The sequence below is a fragment of the Alligator sinensis genome, unplaced genomic scaffold (genome assembly GCF_000455745.1).
Source record: "Alligator sinensis unplaced genomic scaffold, ASM45574v1 scaffold946_1, whole genome shotgun sequence".
In the NCBI taxonomy this organism is placed as follows: domain Eukaryota; kingdom Metazoa; phylum Chordata; order Crocodylia; family Alligatoridae; genus Alligator; species Alligator sinensis.
Window position 1 is genome coordinate 744,830 of NW_005842751.1, and position 22,622 is coordinate 767,451.

At 37.0% G+C, this 22,622-nt stretch overlaps 1 protein-coding gene across 1 annotated transcript; it reads left to right on the top strand.

Moving 5' to 3' along the window:
- Positions 1-3: 3 nt before the first annotated feature.
- CALB1 (calbindin 1) lies at positions 4-20,951 on the top strand (the record flags this gene model as incomplete). Its single annotated transcript, XM_025216576.1, has 10 exons — positions 4-222; positions 4,630-4,704; positions 11,188-11,271; positions 11,419-11,475; positions 14,448-14,525; positions 18,027-18,082; positions 18,186-18,225; positions 18,306-18,359; positions 18,491-18,562; positions 18,951-20,951. Coding segments are annotated over 10 exons (849 nt in total), but the record flags the coding sequence as incomplete, so codon positions are not given.
- Positions 20,952-22,622: the final 1,671 nt, after the last annotated feature.

A 22,622-nucleotide genomic window follows, 5' to 3' on the forward strand; every position in this document is an offset into this window, starting at 1 on the left:
GCGCCCTCGGGACGGACGCGAGTTGGGCGCCTCCAGCCGGAGTTGGGAGCTCCCCGGCCGGGCCCAGCTGGGGAAGGGAGGCGGGTGCTGGGGGGCTGTCAGGGGCCGGGGCTCGCTGCCAGCCGCCGACCTCTCTCTGTTGCAGGCAATGGGTACATGGACGGCAAGGAGCTGCAGACCTTCATCCAGGAGCTGCAGCAGGCGCGGAAGAAGGCAGGGCTGGTAGGTCTCGGTTTCCTCCTGCTTTAGTCCGTCTTTGCTTGAGCAAACTTCTGCCGTGGGAGCGGGAGGGGATCTCATCTGGGCGCCTGGATCTCCCCGCCTTGTTCCCCCCGCAGAGATGAAGGGAAACGGGGTGTTGTGTAGACAGCTGCACGCGCCAAGGGGAATAAATATCGTCACCCTGGGAAGGGGGACATCCTAGGGAAGGGGGCACTTGGATCCACCTGGCAAAGGGGGGGAGGGATCTAGTGACCCACTAGACTCCCTCCCCCCCTCCCCCAACATCTCTCAATGTTGAGAGTCTACAAAATTACGGGCTTTATGTCACTATATATTTTACCCTGGACTCGTCCCCTGGCATGACCTAGTGCCCCCATCCATCTATTTTCAACTCCCAAGTCAGCCGGACTCATTTTCAACTCCTCCTTGAAGAGGAAGCATGGGATGAAATGCATCTCTGCCCCTTGGTGGTCAATAAACAGAGCTGCAGATTAACCCTAAAGAGGTATTTGTGGCTTCCCGGTTCTTCTAAAAGTGGAAACCGGGCATTTAAATTGTGGTGGCCTAAACTGGAAGGAACGAAGGAGCTGCTGAGCAAACGTTCACGTGTTAAATCAGTGCAACGCGTGTGATGCATATTGTAGTAAGAAACCTCAATAACTGGGGCTTCAACAATATCTTAACAGATTTTTAGGGTGAGGCAAGATCCTGCATATTCGCTGCATTTTAAAATTTGGGGAAGAGAGAAAACAAAATGCCTCTATACAATGACACAGACTAAATATGTTGGGGCACTTGCTTCCTGAATAAATAACTTTAAAATAATCAGTTTTATGGAATAGATCATTTAGGATCAAACTACAGTTTAGACACCCTCTGAAATCAATCCACTATCCAAAAAATGCTTTTAAAGACACAGGAAATTTAAATTACACCTATTAACTGCCCTGCATGAAGGAGGGGAGATAGGGCTAAGAAATTAATGTTAGTTTTTGAATCATAGAATTCTTGCCTGCTTGGTTCTTAGTAGTTAAATGCTCAAAACAAATATGCATATTTTTATTTGTTCTGTGGCAAGTACTATCTTCCTATTTAGCTTTATGAGTTAAGTGTACACTTGAAAAAAATGTCATCTGTAATACTACATATAAAATTATGAGCAATCCTGATATCAGCTAATCCATTTTTATAAAATTCTCACTGTGAACCCACCTACTTCTAAACATATAAGTCTCATTTTAAAAGATCTCATAATATTGGAAATTATGTAATTGCATTGCCTAACAGAAAGTTCTCTGTGATCTTTTTTCTTCGCCGAAGAAGAGAATAAATTACCACACAACATGCTGTTTTTATTTTTTTTCACTAAAACTAAATACCTTTAACATAAAGTGGGGTCAGTAAGTGTGCACATTTGAAAGTAGATAATTTGAGACTGTATTGAGGAACATGTATTTAGCATATATTTTTAATGTGAACAGTACTCTTACTAACAGTCCTAACATAGTATTCAATGGATGAAGATTTAGAGATCTTAAATCAGGATGATCTACTTCATTTAAGAACCATCTTCATTTTTCTCCAGAAGTAATTTGTGTCATATGTCTCCTACTTAAAAATTAGAGTGCTCATAAAGTAATATAGAAGATCCCTGTAGGGTTATTCTTGTCTGCCACCCACTTTATCATTTATAGCATTTATAGACTCTGCCTTTACAGTGGTTATATTTTGAAAGTGCTTAGGTGCTTAATTAATTTCACTTTTGTCATTGCTCTGGTATGAGCCTATTTCTGGAATATTCTGCTGAAAGGACCAATCTACTGTGCCAGCAAACTGAACTTCAGTACTCTTACTGGATCCATAGATGCTTTTTTTTTTTTTTAATTATGGACATGTGCCATAATTCAAATCTAAGCCAATTCTTGGATTTGGAGGCTCATTTACCAAACAAGTATCTCACCAGTTCACGTCTTGTTTCACTGGATACTACTTGAGTAGCTTTTATTTTCTTGTCCTTTGCCAGAAAGGACATAATGAGAAGCTAATGGATGTCTTACGTAATTTTTGTGGCTGTCCTGTTCTTAGCCCCCAAAACTTCTCTGCCATCATTAACTTCTGAATTTCAGGTAGTTTCTCATGCTCAGTATTGCTGGACTATTCAATTATGCATTCTTCATAGTTGGTTTTTATATCAGTCATGTCACATGAGTTAAAAGAGTCCCAGTGATTCAGTCTTTGAACAGGATGGCTTAACTTCTCTCTGTACTTTTCTCAGCTTCTGAACTGCTCTAATTATTTTGTCACCCTAATACTTATGTAATTCCTTTATTAATCAAACGTGCATTGAAAAGTCCATTCTTTTGCCACTCCTACTTGTCAAGAAGAGTAACATGCAACTTGATTCCTGTCATCACTATCTAGTAGTACGACCAGAAGGAATTTACACTGACAGTTTTCTGTGGTAACATTTTGTATTTTTACTACTTATGTGAAATATGGAGTTTCCACAATCTGCTTTCACAAATGCTAGAATACATCGCTTTTCAAGATATAAATTTATAAGTATAACAATGTATATGCATTAACTTCTTTGGTCAACATGAGCATCTTCTGTCATCTTACTCTTTCTCTTGAGAGTTGACAAATGTGTGGTGTAGTAGTTAAAGCAGGGTTTCTCAGACCTGCCACTGATTCATGGAATGACTTTATGCAAGCTATACATCAGTTCCTCAATTGTCCCACATGTAAAATGAGAATAAATGAGAACTCTACCTCAGAGATATCAGCCGCCTTACTGTTTGAAGGTGCAATAGTACCTATGTTTACTTAGTGCCATCCGTCCTAGGATTATAAGGCACATTCTGAACACTTACCGTAGTCACAAAACCCCTCAATCAGGTAAATATACAATGTCAAAGGGAGAAACTCAGGCTTTTTTGATAGATAACTTATTCACAAACAATATGAAATTGATTTGCAGATAAAAGCAAGAAAAAAATCCTGAATAATTTTAAATGAAGGACAATGCATTTTTCAGACTATAAGAAGTGACCATATCTCCTTTTATAGCTGTGCAGTGCCTGGCATGTTGTGGATAGTATGAGAAATAAAGAATAATACCATTTATTAAAATCTTTACCCAGGACTTATTAGAATGTTGATAGCCAGACTTTAAAGTTTGAGCTTTACCTGCTCAGTAAAAATGTTGGGATCTTTGGAGAAAAGGTGACATTGAAGTGCAAAGGATTAACAATTATATTTTAATTAAAAACACTGCAAATTACTAACCTAAAACCAATGACTTTGAAGGGGAAAGGATACTGGGCTATTGTCTGCTTTTTTATAAAATCTTGCATTTTATCAGTCTCTACTAATATGGATTTGGGCTACAATCCACTGGAACTTACTCATTCAACATTCCCTGTGTCCCTGATGGGAGATTCACCTAAGTAAGGACCTTCAGGACAAGGTCATCTTTAAACCATAGTTCCTGGCCAGGATTCATTAGCATGGGCTCTTGGAGGTTTTCCAATGAAGTCAAAGGGACTCCTTAAATGTGCAGGAGGGGTTGTAGTAAGAAATTCTGAAACAAGTTTAGTTCTTCATATGAGGCTCATACCTTACTGCCACACTTTAAAAAGAAGCCATCGTTTTGGACAAATATGTGGTAAGAACAAACGTTCATGCAATTAGCAATTACTGTTTTGGCCCTGTGAATTTAATCTGTTATTCAGGATTTTTCTAACATGTTTGAAAGGATTTTCTCCCCCACAGATCATCATTCTTAACATCTGTTCTAGCAGTAAAGTTCTAGTTCTGCTTTTATGACATCATGAAAAAATAGGCAACCAAAAACTGACTTAATTGGGAGATAAGTTAGGAGACAGGTCAAAAGAGGATAAGGACATCATTGAAATGGAATGTAGAAAGATGTGAAAAGCAAATATGTAGTATCAGACACTTTAACATTTTCTCCACTATGAAAGACTTACTATTAAAATTGTTCATTTAAAAATTAAAACTGAATAAAAAACTATTAACTATTAACTAAAAAAAGCTATTAACTATTAACTAAAAAAAACTATTCAGTTTTTTCCTATCAACAAAGGAAGAGTTGGGCCCATGCTTCAGCATATTTAGATTTATAATGAAATGTTTTCATTTTCTAAAATAAAATAGAAATTATGAAGGTTGTATTCTGTTATTCATTGGTTTTTGTAGTATCTTCTCAAGCAGTCATATTCATCACAGTGAAATTATACAGGGGGAAAACACTACTCTGTTTCAGTAAAACTGGAAAAATCATCATAGGTTGTTTATATGAAAGTTATATGTCAATAATTCATTTGTATTGAAGTACTTAGCACATCTGTCTCAAATAATAATTCCATTGTTGTAAACTTCTAGGAACTAACATCTGAAATGAAAGCTTTTGTGGACCAGTATGGGGGAAATGTCGACGGAAAAATAGGAATAGTAGAGGTAAGGTAGTTTCCTTATTTTATGATGATTGATTTGCGTGTTTGTCCAGAATGCTCTTAGAATAGTATAGTATGGCATGACTTGAACATAATCTGCAAGTAACTGTATTGTCATGATTTGCTATAACAGAATATTTCTTCTCCCAATTTAGGATCTTAGTGTTTTCTCATTGTGACAAAGAAAATCAAAATATTCCTTTCTCCTTCTGAAACATTTTACTACACCTCATTACACTTTACAGGTTTAAGTTAATAAAAAAAAATTAGAAGACCAGCATTTTAGTTTTCCTGTGATATAAATAAAGTCTGCATGTTTTCAGGAAATTCCGGCTGCAGAACAGATCACTGTGCTGACATACAGAATAATGTTTGCAGTCTAAATTTGACTTGAAATGGGCATTCAATCCCAAACTCCTATAACAGGTATAAAACAATGGTGTGTAACTTGGCTAAGTGTCCAGTTTCTCCCCCCCTCCCCGCCCTTTGTAATCATTTTACATAAGGCTATTTCTAAATAACATATATATAGCAAGGATGGGTAATAAAGGCTAAAATTTGTTGACATTCTGAATAGATTTGACAATGGCTATGATCCAATAAATGAGGGCTTTGGATTACTTACGACTTCCTGTACTGAACTCAGATATGGCTAGACATGTAACATAGAAAACATGTCTTGTTTGTCCCCTTTGCAAAAGGCTAGGTCCAGCTGCTGCTCTGCCCTAGGTCTGTATGGTTCACAGCTTTTTTAGCATGTGGGCCACATTTTACGAAATGGATTCTCATGAAGTCACTTCCCTTTCCAAACCCTTCTGTCTAGTTCTTAGTCTTTAATTGTGCAAATCAACAAGGTATCTATGGGCTCAGCTTCAGAATCACTATTTTAGGACCAGATCCACAACTTACTGAATGAGGGGTTATGTCATTGACTTAGGTAAAATCAGATTTAACACAGTGAAGTTTCTGACTTTATGATCAGACAAATGTCCTGGGACAGTATATAGAGACCTCCTTGGACACCAACTATGACTACAACATTTGTCATGATTTACTTTTAAATTACAGGCATTTTAAAATGTGGTACTAAACAAAATGTACAACTAAAGGTAATAAATGAGATAAACACAAAATATCCACTACCCATACAGGGCCACTTTGAGGTTTAGTCCCTTTTTTATGCCAATGTATAATTTCAATACAAAGCTTCAATATGCTTGCTAAAATATTTATATCATTTAATAAATATGTTCCTAGATAAATGAACAAATGTTCACTTATCAACCCCGTTTGCTAATTTCTTGCCACATTTAATTAGAAAAGCATCCTGATTTTTCAAAAGAGAACTTATTCATGGTCACAGTTATTTGTGAATTTTGCAAATAGGGAAAACAGCATGCTGCTGTTTCTCTACAGTTATTATAATTAGGCTATGGCTGAATTAAATTGAACAGACACATTTTTAAATTGTCATTCAAATAACTACCATTTTTTAGTACAGATAATAATAGCGGGCTGCCGCATGAGGAGTATGCAGACTGCTCGTGAAAGGCACTATGAAGCTACCTGTTAAACAAGGAAACTTTGAGGTGTTTCTCCCAAGTTGTTTAAGTTTTTGTACTGGCTCAGTAAAGCTGGAAAACAGGCCTGATCATGCCTTAGTATCTGTAATTAAATGCTAAGCACTCCCACTGTCCACTGATGTCCGTGGGTTTTCAAGAAATGTAGCACTTAGCCAGACATCCTCAGCACTACGTTTCTAACTCAGGAGATAAAGGACTGCTTAAGCTGCATTTCTGTATCACTGTGAAACTGAATTTGTCTGTAGAGTGCTATGATATCTCAGCTAAAAGGTGCTGCATGTACAAAATATTATAATATGTTGATGATGATGATATAATAATGTATATGATTAATTAGATCTTTTAACCCTAATTTGGCTTCTAATTTAAAATACCTGTGCTTCCACAATGAATTCAGCTCACTTTCATCCTTATTCAGATATTTCCTCCTCAAGTGTAGCTAAAAAACATGTTTTCAATAAAAAACTCTATGTTTTATTGTGTTAATAAGTACAAAGCACAGACATGATAGCACTACAGACCCTGCAAGTGCTGTAAATGTATCCTGATTATTAGTTGTTCTTTAAAAAGTTGTTGAAATGGATAAAAAGGAGACCATGGATAAAGACTGTCAATAAAACAGCACATTTTCAGTCCTGCCACCCAAGTTAAGTAAAGCCTTAAAGTGTAGATTCGGAGTTTAGGAGTACATTATTGTGGTGTGTTCTCTAGCTTTTAACCAGTTCCCACAAGTTAAATGTATTGCTTCCTTTCCTCCAAAAAAAAGAGACTTTTTTTTTTTTTGCTGTGTTTGTTCATGCTGATGCCTTTACTGGAATGTAAATCTTGAAAAACAGTTTTTAAATCTCAGGGTTTGTAGGTATTCCATATTCAAATGCTTTGAAAGCTTAGTCCTACATTGGAAAATAATTAGTTACTATACTGAAAGTGCTTTCCTTTCTCCTCCTCTCAACTCATTACAGGATTTACAGTAGGGCTCAATACCAGGAAGTGAAATCCACTTAGGTAATGATTTATAGAAAACTGTAGCACACTGGTCATAGTGTTCAGTTTTAAATACTCTAGCTCCTTTTCCAGCTAGTAACTAAAATTCTACCTTCTATCTTTAATAACCCTATAATCAGATGTAGAGGAGTCAAGCCACATTCAGTGGAACCATCCTTCCAAATATGCTCTGTTAATCATAATGCAGAAATAGTAGCCAGATTATCTGCTAAAGTGGTAGGGGCTTACAGGAAAATTTACAAAACTGTGGTTGTGCCCAGAGTTTGCTATTGCAAGGGAGCGTTTGTAGAATTCCACATTTCTATTTAGACACCCTTATTAACTCCTGTACTTCAAAACTGTAGATGCTTTAGAAGCAGGAGCTCTAGAATTGCCACAAGGCTTCTACATTTACTCACTCTCAGTGACTCAGTTAAACTTGCTTCACATTACAAGCTAAACAGCTAAGTGCTGTCAAACATGCAAGATAGGTATGTGTTTGCTGGGCTGTACAACTTTCAGTAATATAAAGATCCTCCAGATGGAACTTAATCACTGCTGATTCACACAGGAGTCAAAAGAATCAAGCTCCTCCTCTCCTAGTTGTACCGACTCTCAATGCTAACAAGAGTTAGAGAAGTAAACCGGGAAAATTTTACTTTTGTCTAAAATCTAAGCAGATGCAAATTAATATGAAATTATCAAATGAGAAAGGTATTCAACTATCCATGAAAAGTAAATCTAGATATAGCAATACTGTATGTGTTTCTCTCAGGTTTGTGTGGAAGTTATACAACTGTGTGAATGAGACCATACCTTCAAAGAATATTTTCCTTGTTGTAGTAATGTATTGCATGCAGTAAATCTGATCTGGTGCTGCTAGTTAGTCATTCTTTGGAAAGTTACTATTTTCCACTCTGTTTTTTCCAAAGTCATTAGCAATTAACTGTAGCTAACAGTAAGTCTCAATGTGGAAGTTACAGCAGCAGCATGTTTCCAGCTAGCTGTACACATTAAAGAACTTGTGATTGCAAAACTGTGATTTGTCCCTATAGTTTAAGGGGACAAACTACTTTCCAATGAAATCAGGAGAAGCAATTCTTACTGACCTTAAGACTTAGCCAGAATATAAGCAACAATAATGAAGATCTGGAATTTGTGATTTAAATTAAGATTTTTTTTCAAACATGTATGTCTAAATAGGGATACAGGAACCTATTTTAGACACCTAAATAAGTGGCCTAATTTTTTCAAAATTGCCAAGTATGCAACAACTCCTGCTGACTTGCGTTAGATGAAGTCCAGTTTGTCAACACAAGCTCCAGGGTGCTCAGGGCTTAAAAAAATTAGGTCAGTTAGATACCTAAATTTGGCTTTAGTAGCCTTAGTTTAGGCCACCATTCCTGTAATTTCCATATTTAGAAATAGCCAGTGATTATACAGTATTACTGAAGGTGGTATTCTGTATAAACTGATGTTTTTGACAGTGACTGGAGGAAGAATGTTTTATATCCTTGTAAGTGAATATTTAAAGCTCTGAAATTGTTTTGTTTGTATCTATACACACTTCTGCCCAAAGTAAAAAATCAGTCCATCAACATCAGCTAGGTGAGTGGAAAAGGTGATTTACCCTTGGCATCCCAATCCCTCCATTGGGAAAGATGAAGAGGGATCTAGTCGGGAAGGAGCAGGAAATTCTAGCTGTCTTAATTTTTCCCCACATACCAATGCCAGAGAAATATACCACACAATCTACACACATGCACACACATACTCCATTTGCTCCTAGCAAGGAATGGAATTTCTGACTTGAAACAGATACACCTCACTTTCTATCAATTAGGCTTAGTATTTAACAATTTAGCAAAAACACTCAGAATTCTCTTTGATATGCTTATAATCAGCTGCTGCATTGTTGCAAGTATTATAAGTGTCCTGGCAAATATGACTGATTTCTTGCGATGATAATTTTGGAAATGCAGATGGTTTATTTCCATCTCCTTGAAATCTGGTAAAACGTGCCTATGGAATGTGGGACAGGAACTGAAGGCAGCTAAGAGTTCCCTTGGAATCCAGCAATAAAGCCCAAGCAAGGACCTATAATTAGACGGTAATACTGCAATGAATTGGGTGAATTAATATAGGGGAAAGCATAAGAGATGAACATAGAAAAGCTCAGCATTTTGAATCTGAAATCTAAAATGACTTTGCTGCTATGAGGAGTTTGTTACATCTGCTCTTTACAAAAGGATTAATTTAAGTGGTATTTTCCTCCTTCTCTACTCAGCTTTAAAATCTTTTTCTTCTTTTCAATTCCTTCTCCTTACCTTTTTAAAGAGAGATGATCTACTTCTTCAAACAAAAACATTTTTTGGTCAAAAAATCTTTTGAACATGTTTTTGATTTTTTTTTTAATTATTTGGGGGGTTTTGTTTTGTTTAGTATGAGGAGAGAAAAACCCAATGAATTAAGTATTGAACATTTTAAAATCATCATCTTTTTTTTTTTTCCCAACATTGGGTTTCATGTGGAGATAAGTCAGCAGTCATCACCAGAACATCAGATTAAAACAGTACAACATGAAACTGGCTTCATTTTTATTTTTTGTGAAAGTGTAGGTTGACGATTGTCTTGCAGGGGCAGAGCTTTGGGCATGAAGTGATGGGAGATCCCCTACCATGCTGTTGTACCCGAAGGGCTCAGGATTGGGACTGATTAATGCCAATCAATTCCCATTTCTCTACTGTACATATTCTCTGAGTGCCCTGGACAGCAACAGCATATAGGGCAATGCTGACTGCTCTGTGGCCAGTAGCAGTGCAGCCAGCTACAACAGAAACTATGTTTGCAGATATATGGAAAGGCAGCATCCAGGACTACTGCCAGTTACTCTCCCTCAGCTACGCTACTGCTCCTTCTTCTCTTCTCCCTTCCTCATTGATTCCTCTGCACTTTCACTTTCTCCATTGTATTGTCCCCTTTAGACTTTGCCTTTACTCAGTAATCACAGCTCTGTAGTTTTCCTTCACCTTGCTCTCAATATACCTCATAATTCTCTGCATTTTATACTCAATTCACCCTAATAACTTTCTTCCCCTGTTTGCTTTCCCATTCCATTTTTTTTGCCCAATTAAGCTTTTACCTACATTGTGAGTCTTTTCCTTTTGCCTGGCTCAGCTTTAGCATTGTTGGCTCAGTCCTTCCTCTCTGATCTGCTGGTCTTTCTGCTCCTGAGGAACCTGGCCAGAGGCAAGGCGAGACACCAAGGGCTGCTTGGAGGCATGGTCCTTGCTCTAATGTGTGGGTGCACTTCTACAAATGGCAGGCTTCACCTTGGCTGTCAGATCATATATTGCTGGCCATCAGAAGAAGATGGAAAGAACTGATCAGGAATATGCACCATTTGTCAAATTTATGTGCTGAGAAAGGGACAGAAAGGGACAAGCCTGTTTTGTAAGTTGGTGAGAGGACCCCTACCAAAGCACATCACTCAATACATTGGAAAAAAAAAAAGGAACAATCCATAAGAACTGGGTTTTGCAGGAATACTACATATGCAGCAGATGAGCAACAACCAGAATGACTTGAACCAGAGATTACAGGAGCCAGGAGTAATTTTCTTAATGGTTTCGCTGGAAGTATTTAAAACAAAGTTAACTAGCTGCCTAAAGCTGGGAGTAAGAGGATGCAATTCAAATCTTGCCTGGAGAGTGACATGATGTAATGATTATATCTTAGAGGTCTCCCAGGCCCAAATGAGATACCCGGTGTGAGTTTATAATACAATTAATCTGCCAAACCATAAGATGTGAAAGCAATTCATAACTCCTTTTCGAGTCCAAGAGAAGAACACCATCTATTATTTAAGAAATGGTTGCTGTTTTACGTTAACTTTAAAACTTGCTTTAACTTTGTTGCAGCTTGCTCAGATATTACCAACAGAAGAAAACTTCCTGTTGTTCTTTAGGTGCCAGCAACTAAAGTCAAGTGAAGATTTCATGCAGGTACTGTATGCTAATTTGCCTTTCATAACAGCATCCTAGTGTAGCTGTTTTAAAAGGTATTAGAAGGTTGCATGCAACTTGCAGAGGCTTAGAGGGTCCTTTTCAGTCTTATGTTTCTAAAACCTATCTTTCATTTTATAACTGCAGACATGGCGAAAGTATGACACTGACCACAGTGGCTTTATTGACACTGAGGAACTAAAGGTAAAGTGACAAGCGTATGTATTTTACAGTAATTGGAGGGGTGTGTGTATATATATTTAACTCCAATACTGATATCACTACCTGTTTCTTCAAACTTCAATGGCTGTTGAAATGTGAAACCCAAGTAGAAAATGATACCACTAATTGATGTTTCTATCACAGACAAATGATAAAGTGCAAATTCAGTCTGATCAGCAATTCTAAAAATGGCATTTAATGCAGGTCCTTTTGTGTGTCTTGAGTAATTTCCTGCTACTATGTGCCCAGTTTAGAAGGCAAACTATTTTAAACTACCTGCCCTACAAATTTAGCTAGGTTTCTGAGAACTAAATTAGATTCCCTAAAGGACCTCATATGCTGCATACCAAATTCTGCTCACACTAGCATCCGTACAACATCCTTGTTTGTTCCATACTAGATCCTCTCCCATACAACAGCAGTCTTACTGCTCATGTTTGCTTTGCATGTGTGAAACTGATAGGAACTTAGTGCAATAGAATCGAGATATTTTGCAGAGTTAGGATCCTAAGCCCACTGCAAAGATAAGGGTGTGTCAATTAATTTGAGGAGCTGCAAAAAACAGTGAGGTACCCCAACTGGCCTTGCCTTTTATTTCAAAGGGTGCTGATTCTCTGATCAGCTGGCTAGGACTGCTTCTGTGCTCCAGCTGAGTGAAGAAGCAGCAGCCTTTGAAGTAAAGCTGCAGCAAGCAACTCATCCTTAATTTAGCAACCTGCTGCAAATTAAGCGGGTTATGAACCAATCAAATATGAATGATTTAGGTTCTACTGTACTCAGTTCTGCTGGTATACATGGAAGAACAGAATCCAGTTTGATCTGTTGACTTTGCAGAGCCACACAGCTCACGGAAGTAAAAACCAACAGTGCTGCAATCAGCATATACATGGAAGACAGGTCTAAGTAAAAGATTGCCACTTTGTCAGAATAAAATTTCATTTTCACAGTCGAGGCTGTGGAACTAAGCCTCAGTTTTAATAAGTTGGTATAGTTCCCTTTGAAGTAAAAAGTTCTAGGATAATTTATTTGTGCTTACTATTGATTGCAATGAACCACCTTGGCCATATACAGAATACCAAACCAGAAGTGCTTGCACAGTGACCAAAAGCATTCAAAAGTGCTAAATTGCCTGAAATCTTTAAAAAGTGCTTTTAAAAAGCACCACTTATTTTATTAATCTGTGTAGTCAAATTACCTCCTTTCTCCAATCCACTCTCAAGCTATTTTGATAATACAAAATATCTGTAACAAGTCTACTAAAGATTCTGCCTCATGATGAAGTTCATAACTGGAAAGCCATATCCTATAGACTTGGTGGGCAGGTGTCTGTTCCAGCTCAGAAATTACATGTCAAAAGAGAGGTGTCTGGTTGGAGCCATAGCTGGTATATGTTGCACTCCAGCAGACCCTTAAACTCAGCCTCTCATTTGTATCATTTATGGCTGTTACTAAATGCTGGGCTGATGAAGAAGGACCCAGAGATCTGGGGAAGCTTAACTGTGTCCCTGACAGCCCCCAGCTCTGCTGTGCTGAGCAGATCTTATCTTCCAGTGAGAATCTGGATTATTTTAATCCTTTCAGAACTATTTGTTATAGCCGGTTTTCCCTTAAACTAGTAATCGGTAAACTATTTCTCTTGACATGTATTGCTATAGTGGAAGAAATCCTGGTATTAACTGCCATGTTCATATAAGAAATCAGTTGATCTAATCAAACCACTTATTATCTCTCTTAGTAGCATCCCCTCTCCCTGCCCCTGTCCCTCTGTCTCTCTTTTTTTGCCAATTCACTCCTAGCATCTGACAAAACAGACTGTTTCCTACAAAAGCTTATACCTCTCTGAACCAGTTAATCTACAAGGTGCCACCCCCCTTACCTTCCATCAATCAGGGAAGTATATTTTATATATAAATCAGTTCTAACTTGTTTTAAAAGAATAGAAGATCCAAAATATTTCCATGAAATCTGTTTGCAGCATTTCTGTGGTGGTTTCTGTATATTAACTAGGTTTAGAGAAGCCTGAATGAGAAAATGCAGAGCATGATGGTGATTTTGGAGCATTCTTGGCCCAAGTTCAAGGATGTTACATGTACAGGAATAGGAGCAGAGATGGCTCCTAAAAAAATAAATCTGTCTTAAAAGCTATGAAAAGGCAGCATTATTCTAACAAATGACATAGAGGTTAAAAAGTAGTGTGCTCCTCATCAAAAGCTGATAAGCACAGACAATTCTCAAGTCTGACAGACTCCTTGCAAAGTAAATTAAGATTTTTAAATATCACAAATCTAGGACAATAGTTCAAGCCAATCAGTGGGGAAAACAAACTTTAGTCTTGAGAGTAGAAAAGGCTGTTTTTGAAGGTCAGGAAGAAACCATGCCAGTCTCTCTAAAAAAAGCTTTGCAGAATTGACTAAGTGATTTTAGTATACCAGAGCATGAAGGAGCAAGACAGGTTCACCTTCACCTGAAGCATCAGGTTCTGGTCACTGCCGTGGGCGGGGAGTAAAGTTGATTAATCATTGACCTTTCCTGTAAAACTATTTTTGTGTTGCAGGCTGTGACTAGGACTCAAAGTATTCTAAGAGGTCTCAAGGTTAATTAATGTAGTTTAATGTTAAAGCTGAGGAGTTAAATGCCAAATCATTTTTTGCAGACTTCTGTATAGTAAATGACATATAAAGCATAAAGTGCTATAGGTTTCTTCTTCAAAATAAAGTAGGGCAGCATACTTGGATTTGTTAAAACAAATGTTGTTATTAGATATATTAAATGTGTAAATTACTACTCATTTGCATACCTATTTTTACATTTCACTAGTAAATTTTAAACTAGTAGTAAAGTAGCATCTCCCAACTTCTTTCTAGACTGAAATTGTATTAAACAAAACAGATAACTGACCTGTAACCATCTAGCATGTTTGCAAATATTTACTTGCCTGTTCTATTATTTAACAGAATTTTTTGAAAGACTTACTACAGAAAGCAAATAAGCAGATTGATGATGCCAAGCTAACAGAATACACAGAAATAATGGTAATTATTCACAGACATTTCATCCAAAAAGATTGATTGACTTAAAACAGTGCTTATCTTCATCTGCTGACTCTTCCCATTGACTCAAATTAAAATAATTTTAGGTTTCTGTCATTTCAAATTGGACATCAAATCTTACAGCCCACAGCCAAATGTTGTATAGCAAGAAATTCTGTACCTATGATAATTTTAAGCTGTGACCTGTAAATTTTGCTGTATTGGAAAAACAAATATGCAGATAGGAAAGCTGGAAGAAATTCTAGTGTCCTTGGTAATAAGTAGGTGGTGTGTGTGTATACGCATGCATGCACAGTACTATGCCAAAGACCAATGAACCAGAAAGGTGCTAAGGATTTTGCATTGAAGATGCTCTCCTTTCATACAAGATGTAAAACCAAGGTTTTGACCCTTGTTATGAAAAATTCCACAGCACATTTTGTAAGTCTACCCTCTAAAGCAGGAGATTTGGAAGCTGATCACTGTGTGCTTGTACAAAGATTCAAGGAGATGCATATTAACTTCTGAAGAGCCACATGTGGCCCTGGACCCGCAGGTTGGCCACCCCTGCTCTAAGGCAACAGAGGGGGGTGTTTGTGGTGGTGGGGGGATCTTTTAGAGTAACTGTATGGTTGGGAGAAAAGTTTGACAAGGTTTTCTGCACATTTTTCCCTTCTCAGGTATCTCAAAAAAGCCCTTGACTCATACATTTTCTGGACCACCATGGCTACAATACTGTAATCCTTCTAAGACAAATTTAAACTTAGCTAACTATATTCTACGCACCCACAGTTTCTGTTTTTTCTCTTAAATTGTAACACAGTGTTACTGGTATTGTTGTATTGCTAAATGGGTGCTGTATATTACTGATTTGATTGTGGTGAGTAAAGCAATACGCATACACAAGTTGTGCCTCACGAGCACTTACAGTGCAATTTTCAAGTGACCTATAAGCAGTATAATTGTACATGAGAAGCACTACTTCTGCTTTGTGTTTCCATGTGACTTAATATCAGACATAAGGAAATGAGGTAATAAAAATAAAGTAAAAAATGTAAATTCTATCATGCATCCATTAAACACTGAAAATCACTGTAGAGCAAATGACATACTGGTTAGTCTTAGAGGTTTCTTGTCAGTTCTACACTTCCCACCCTGTTCTGCTTCTCCATATGGGGAAGGGTAGCAGGTAGTAGGGCAGGGAGGATAAGACTAGCACTGTCAAAGCCCTGACCAGGCCCATCCTTAAGTTTGTCCAGGCCTAAAGAGCTATTGATGGTTCCGTGATGTAGTCACAAGGATTTGTGTGTTCCAGCAAGAAGGAAATAAAGTCCTTGTCTTGAGTATGGCAAGTTTAAGATGGACATTTGGTTTGTCAACTAAGTTTAATGATGAAGGAATTTTAGAGTGTTAATTTTTCAGACTGGTAGTAAGACAAACATTTCTCAAGCTAACCCCAATTATGTAGGAGGTTAATTAAGCCTCAGATTTCTATCTTTCCTGACAAAGAACCAATGATTAATTTTAATAATGTAAGCTATGTACATGAAAATATTATACATGTGCCAGAAATAATAGTACATGTGTTAGAAAAACAAATATGACATCTCAACCTTCCTGTGTTGCAATTTTCATGACCCTTCACCCCATAATGTGTTCTCCATTTTGGGTTTCACAGGTTGAAAGAAGCAATGACAAAATGAACACTGATAAAAGAAATAGCTTATAAATAAGAAAGGAAAAACTAATCAAAACAGCATAACAGAGATTAAAAGTACTAACTAGCAAGAGAAAGGTGGAAGCAACTAACAAGCAACTGGATATTAGGACAGCAACTGCTTGCCTCTGCCAAACTTATAGACGTTAGGGTCGGAAGGGACCTCAATAGATCATTGAGTCTGACCCCCTGCATAGGCAGGAAAGAGTGCTGGGTCTAGATGACCCCAGCTAGATGGATATCCAACCTCCTCTTGAAGACCCCCAGGGCAGTGGAGAGTACCACCTCCCTTGGGAGCCCATTCCAGACCCTGGCCACTCTAATTGTGAAGAAGTTCTTCCTAACTTAAAACCCTCTGCCCCAGAAAGGCATGCTGGGAATAAAAGGGAGGGGAGGATTAATAGGAAACTGGTATACAAGCATTTTGGGGGGGGACTACCACTGTATTCCTAGCGTGCTTTTGAACAAAGTTGAGTCTTTTCTCACCCAATCAGTTTAAGGAATTACACACAAATTTTCCCCCACATGCCTCCTCAATTATTGCACATGTACAATTACTGAAAGAGGCTGGGGACTATTTGTTTTCAGCTATATATCTACCAACACTTTGTATGGTCAGTTTTCCTCTCTCCACACAACGTGAAGGGAGATAGCATTTGAAAATATGAAAATGCAACTGTATATCTATAAAAACTGGCAGAAGACAGACAAGTGTAATACCTCAAACCACTTATAAATAATTTTAAGTTGCTTATGCCTCCTAAAACGTTAGCCAGAAACTTGAAGTGTCCCTATTTTTTATTTCTATGACACACTTATTATTACATTTTAGGTGGCAAACCAGTTTTTAATACAATAGGATCCTGAAAATAGTTTGAAATATTTCTGTAGTATCACATTGCTATATGAATTTCTATTATATCAAAACTTAAATATATGGGGAAATATACATACTAATTTCAAATTGTGACTCAGGATAAAAAAATTACCTCAGCTGAAAAAAAGCCTATGCCGCTGGATTATTATCACCTGTATGGCACTGAATCTTAATCTACAAATTTGGTAGAGGTAGTAGGAAATCACATCCATGGCATGTGTGTCATTTGGGAAGGGCTAAACTCTGACATCAGTTACCCAGTAATCTGGAGTAGCTCCTCTGAATTGCAGACAAGACTATTTCTGGGTCTTTGAAATCCTTTGGCACTGTTGGACACACAAAACTATCAGGCAGCAAATAATGTAATGACAGTCAAATTCAGTGTTATGCTGTGACTGCGTACCTATTTCCTACTGAGCAAGTGAACTATATAATTGCAAGGACAAAAATGGAACCATTCCTTTCCTTTACTTAATATTTTAAAAAATAACGTAAGAAACCCTTTCCTAAAATTCCTTTGGTGGTAGACAGTTGCCAATTTTGACTTTAAAATACTTAGTGGATCTTACTCCATCTTGGAGAGGTTTCCTTCCATGTCCATCTCTAATGTGGAAAGTTCAATGATGTGTGGAGTTGGATTGAGAGAACATTTTGACACAATGATTAAACAAAGCTGCCCAAACAGTTCCATAATAGGACTTCATTATATAAAGATTTGTTATTGATTTCCTTTTTTGAAAGCTTATAGGCTCTCTCACAACAGCGTACCTGAGAGCAAATAGATAGTTTATGGAATTTATTTCCATCATTTTATTTACTTAATATTATCCCATTGGTTCTGAATTTCTCATAGAAATAGCTTTTTTGCTGTGTTTTAATATTCATAAAAATATATATCATATACTTTCAGCTCAGGATGTTTGATGCAAACAATGATGGAAAGCTGGAACTCACTGAAATGGCAAGGTATACTTATGACTTTTCCATATAAATAGTCTGTACCAATATGGAAATAATCAACAACTGTTTGAACTCTGTTTTTTCTACACCCCTCCCTCCCCCCCAATAGGTTACTCCCAGTACAGGAAAATTTTCTTATAAAATTTCAGGTATGTAGCTTTACATTCTGCAGTTTGAATGTTTAACATTAAGTGCTGTTCTTCTAATTCTTGCCTTTTTTGATGTTTAGGGTGTCAAAATGTCTGGCAAAGAGTTCAATAAAACCTTTGAGATGTATGATCAAGTAAGTCATCAGAAAGTCTCTAAGTCCTATATGTTAATTGAGAATCATTTCCTAAATAAGGAAAAAATAGGTGTATAGCTAAAATAGTTACAATTACTGCAAAGTCAATGGTACAAATGCCTATTTTTCAGGATGGCAGTGGATTCATAGATGAGAATGAACTAGATGCATTACTGAAAGATCTGTGTGAAAAGAACAAAAAGGTAACTCTAGAAGTTTTCTCTTAGCAATTAGTTTAAATTTGGATTTCAAGAAGATTTTAAATGTATAATCCAATAAAGAGAGCTACTAAAACCATGATGGCGCCTGGTACAGTTAAACTTTTGTAGAAGTAATAGCAATGTAAATCCTTAATTAAGTGAACTGTCATCATACAGCAGATAATATTATGAAGCATCTTTGAGTACAAGTTGACAACACTCTACTATGCATATATAAAAGTTATATACTTAATTTCTATACAGTTCTGTTGGACAGGCTGACACCAAACAGTATTTTCCTATTTATTTTGTATCACTGGCAACTTACATATTCATGTTGGTAACTACATTGGATTATTAAGCATTTTGTTTTGTTTCATTTTTAAACTAGGAATTAGATATCAACAACATTTCAACATACAAGAAAAACATCATGGCCTTGTCTGATGGAGGAAAGCTGTACCGAACAGAACTTGCTCTTATCCTCTGTGCTGAGGAAAATTAGTGACTTATCCCCTCCACTTAACTAGTGATATAACTGTATCTACACAATAACTGTGCACTCTAAGGGAGTAGGCTGTACTTTCTTTTATATCTGTAAATTTAAACTGCATATAGATAATTAGCCAGGATGTGTGGCACATTCCTTTCAGTTTGTTTCTATACTGTTTGTAATGTACAGTTTTTGTAACTATATAAGATTGATAAAGAGAGTGTCTATGTTTGGGCTAGTCTGTATATTCAATAACAAACTAAAAAACCAATTTTTTGCTTTGGTAAACATGGCTGAAAGAAAAATTAAAAATCTGCTGAGACCATTTTGTTCTTCATATCCTTTGACACCTGCAACACTACCAGGATCTATGTTAAGTAAATGCTAAAGATCTCTTTCTCATTGTATGACTAAATACAGGTTTTTTAAATGGAAAATGAAGAAATACTGTTTTGAAGTAGGAAAGGTGACCAGAGTCATTTGAATGTGAAGACTTACCAACTGTTGAGAAATATTTTCAGCAGTCAGACCTTGCAGATCTATGCTGTCTGCAGTTTAGCAGTTAAAGGCTTCTTATCGCGAACTCATGACATATATAGTCATAACATGTAAAAGCAGCTGACATGTGAAATAGCTACCACTACCAGCACTGAAGTTTTCAAAAAATGAAATGTTTTCTATTGCGTTGTTTAACAATCGATGCATTTAAACATGGTTCATAGATACTAAAAAATAGAGGCCTTTAATCTGTTTTGAAAGCCTGGCTAATCTGAAGACAGTATAGTTAGCATAAAAAGAATAGCATAACGTAAGTGTAACTTTCATGAAAATTGCTGTGCCAGAGAATATGATAATCCAATTTCTAAACTATTTTCACATTTTGCAGGTTATAATTATTCTAGTAACTGCTGTTTTTACATCATAGTCTGTGTAACCTATAATTAAATTTAATATACTAAGACTACTGTTGTCTAGTCTACTTCCTGGATTTTTTCCTTTCAGGAAATAGAAAAAAAAATTACTCTTTTTAAATAGATGCCCCTTGCATCTCACAACAAATGTCTAATCTAGAAAATTATTCAAGTTTAAATTAAACCTCAACTTTCTCCCTTTCCCACTAAAACAATCTATTTCTTAAAATACCTATTTGACAAAGCCAGTACTCTAGTGGGGTCTAGATGTTGTTATTCTGAAGGACAGTTATTTTTCAAACAGGAACATGCTACATAAATGCTCCTGTATTTTTTTTAATTGCACTCCACAGGTCTGCTTCTCCTTTTACTTTGCTCAGTTTTATGCCAGCATATTTCCATAGACTTAAATGGAGTTGCTCCCAATTTGTAGAGGGGTGAGAGAGAAATCATCCCTGTGTCTTAATATCTGTCAACCCCAAAAGTCCCCACTTAACACATGGTATTTCAGAAGAAATCCCAGGTCTAGAGATTATTACCACAGATACAAGTCCTAAAATATATTTCCTGTAATTTAGTTATCAACCAGGGACAAATCAGTTTTATTAGAAACAAACAGTAAGGTCCTGATCCTTCCAAATATTTAGGCACCTATTTCCTTAAATATGAATTGTGCCCATCTGCTCAAAGGTATGTAGGTGTCTAAGTGCCTTGGGTGCTCTCCAATCCTGAGAAAGTAAATTAGGGGTTAGGAGTTAGCAAAGTGATACTTGGTGGTGGGGTTGGGGAAACAATAAATGAGATTCATGATAGGTCATTCTAACAGCTTCATTCCAGTGCCACACATAATGATCTAATTCTTTACTTGCTGATTCACCTCTTTTCTCTATGCAATGTAAAATATAATTGTGTATTTTAAGTGAAGGAAGAGTAAATAGATTATCTGCCTATAGGCATAATAAATGATAAATTCTGTTTCTTCTCTGCACTTGGAGCATTGGATTTTGCTTTATTTTAACACTTAAAAGCAAAGATGAAAAATCATGTTGTGCTGTAATATATGTGATGTGAAGTCACTTTGCAAAAATTTAGAGTATTTTTTTTTTTTAAAGAAAAAAGTCATCATATAACTCTATCTTCTGGAACACAATTAAAACATTACCAGTCAAAGGTTTGTTCAAAAACTTGAAAATTCTACCATTGCTATTATCAGCTATCTTCCAATACAGTACAGAATCTATCAAGCAGATCTGAAACATCTATATGATTATAAGAACTGGTTCATATGTATCACAAGTACAATTTCTACTAAAAGAATACATTGCTCTTAGCACTTTCTTTCACAGTGTGTTTTACATCAGTACAGTGTAAAATATAGCAAATATAAGAAGTCTGAATTGCTGTAATGTTTTTAAATCAAGGGTTTATAATCTTTACTCTTCATAGGAAGAGTTCTTCAAAATCTAGAGCCTGATGCCAGGAAGTGCTGTTGGCATCAGAACTGGTGACGGTTAGATCCCAAATTTGCTTCTTTTGAGGGATGCTGCAAGGTGAGAAAGATCATAATGAAAAATAATATAGACTGCAAAAATAGTATTCACACCTGGATTACCTGCATTCCAATTCCTCCAATAAATCAACACAGGTATATAAAAGACATATTTTAATTAGTAAAATGTTTAACTTATTATCCATCATTCATCAAAAATATTATAAAATATAATAGAACTAACATACACACTACACAACAACATGCAAAAATCCCAGGTACTTACATTTAATAAGTATGCTGTTACAGTAGACACTTCACCAAAATATCAGTTACATAAATGAAGGAAGACCATATTACAATGGCTTTTATGGTTTGAAGTGCAAAATATCAATGGTCTACTGTACCATGGGAAAAAAGTTTGACCCTTAAGAATCCTGAGTGTTATGTATACATTTTTTACTTAGAAAAATAACACAGTAATTAACAAAGTAATGCCAGGCAGTGTATTTGTACATCTCAGTCCTTGCCTGCAACATATCTTGCTATTCTACCCATTTGGATTCTCTCCTAAGCAGAAACTAACAATGCAGAGTTGCCTTTTGGAGGTCGGGGAGGATGGTGTGAAATGGGCCGTATTTAATTTGGATTCAGATTCAGTCTGAATTGGGGGCAGTGATTTGATTAGTTGATTCAGATCACTGTCCCAATTCGATTTGTCAGAATCTGAATCTGAAGATTCAATGCTGATTTGGAGAACCAGCAATTTGGCCATAGACACAGCTTTAAATGTCTTTTCTACATACTTCAAAGTACCAGGTGTGGCTTGTGAATGCTGCAATGCTACGGTGGATGGAGCTTCCCACAGGAGTTGCGAGGGGGGTGCCCACGCGCTCAGCGGCGAACCCGGAAGTGGACTGGAAGTACTTCTAATCCATTTCTAGGTCCACTGCCGAGTGCGCTGGTGACCCCCACCATCCTCCCCCATCTCAGTGATCAGCTGCAGGAGGACCCTAGGTGCACCCCCAGACCCAGGAGGCACCAGTCACCGAGCAGAGGGTGAGAGGGGGTCCCCCACACGCTCCCCAGCAGACCTGGAAGTGGACCAGAAGTGCTTCTGGTCCACTTCCGGATCCACTGCTGTGTGTGCTCCCATGGGATGCTCCATCC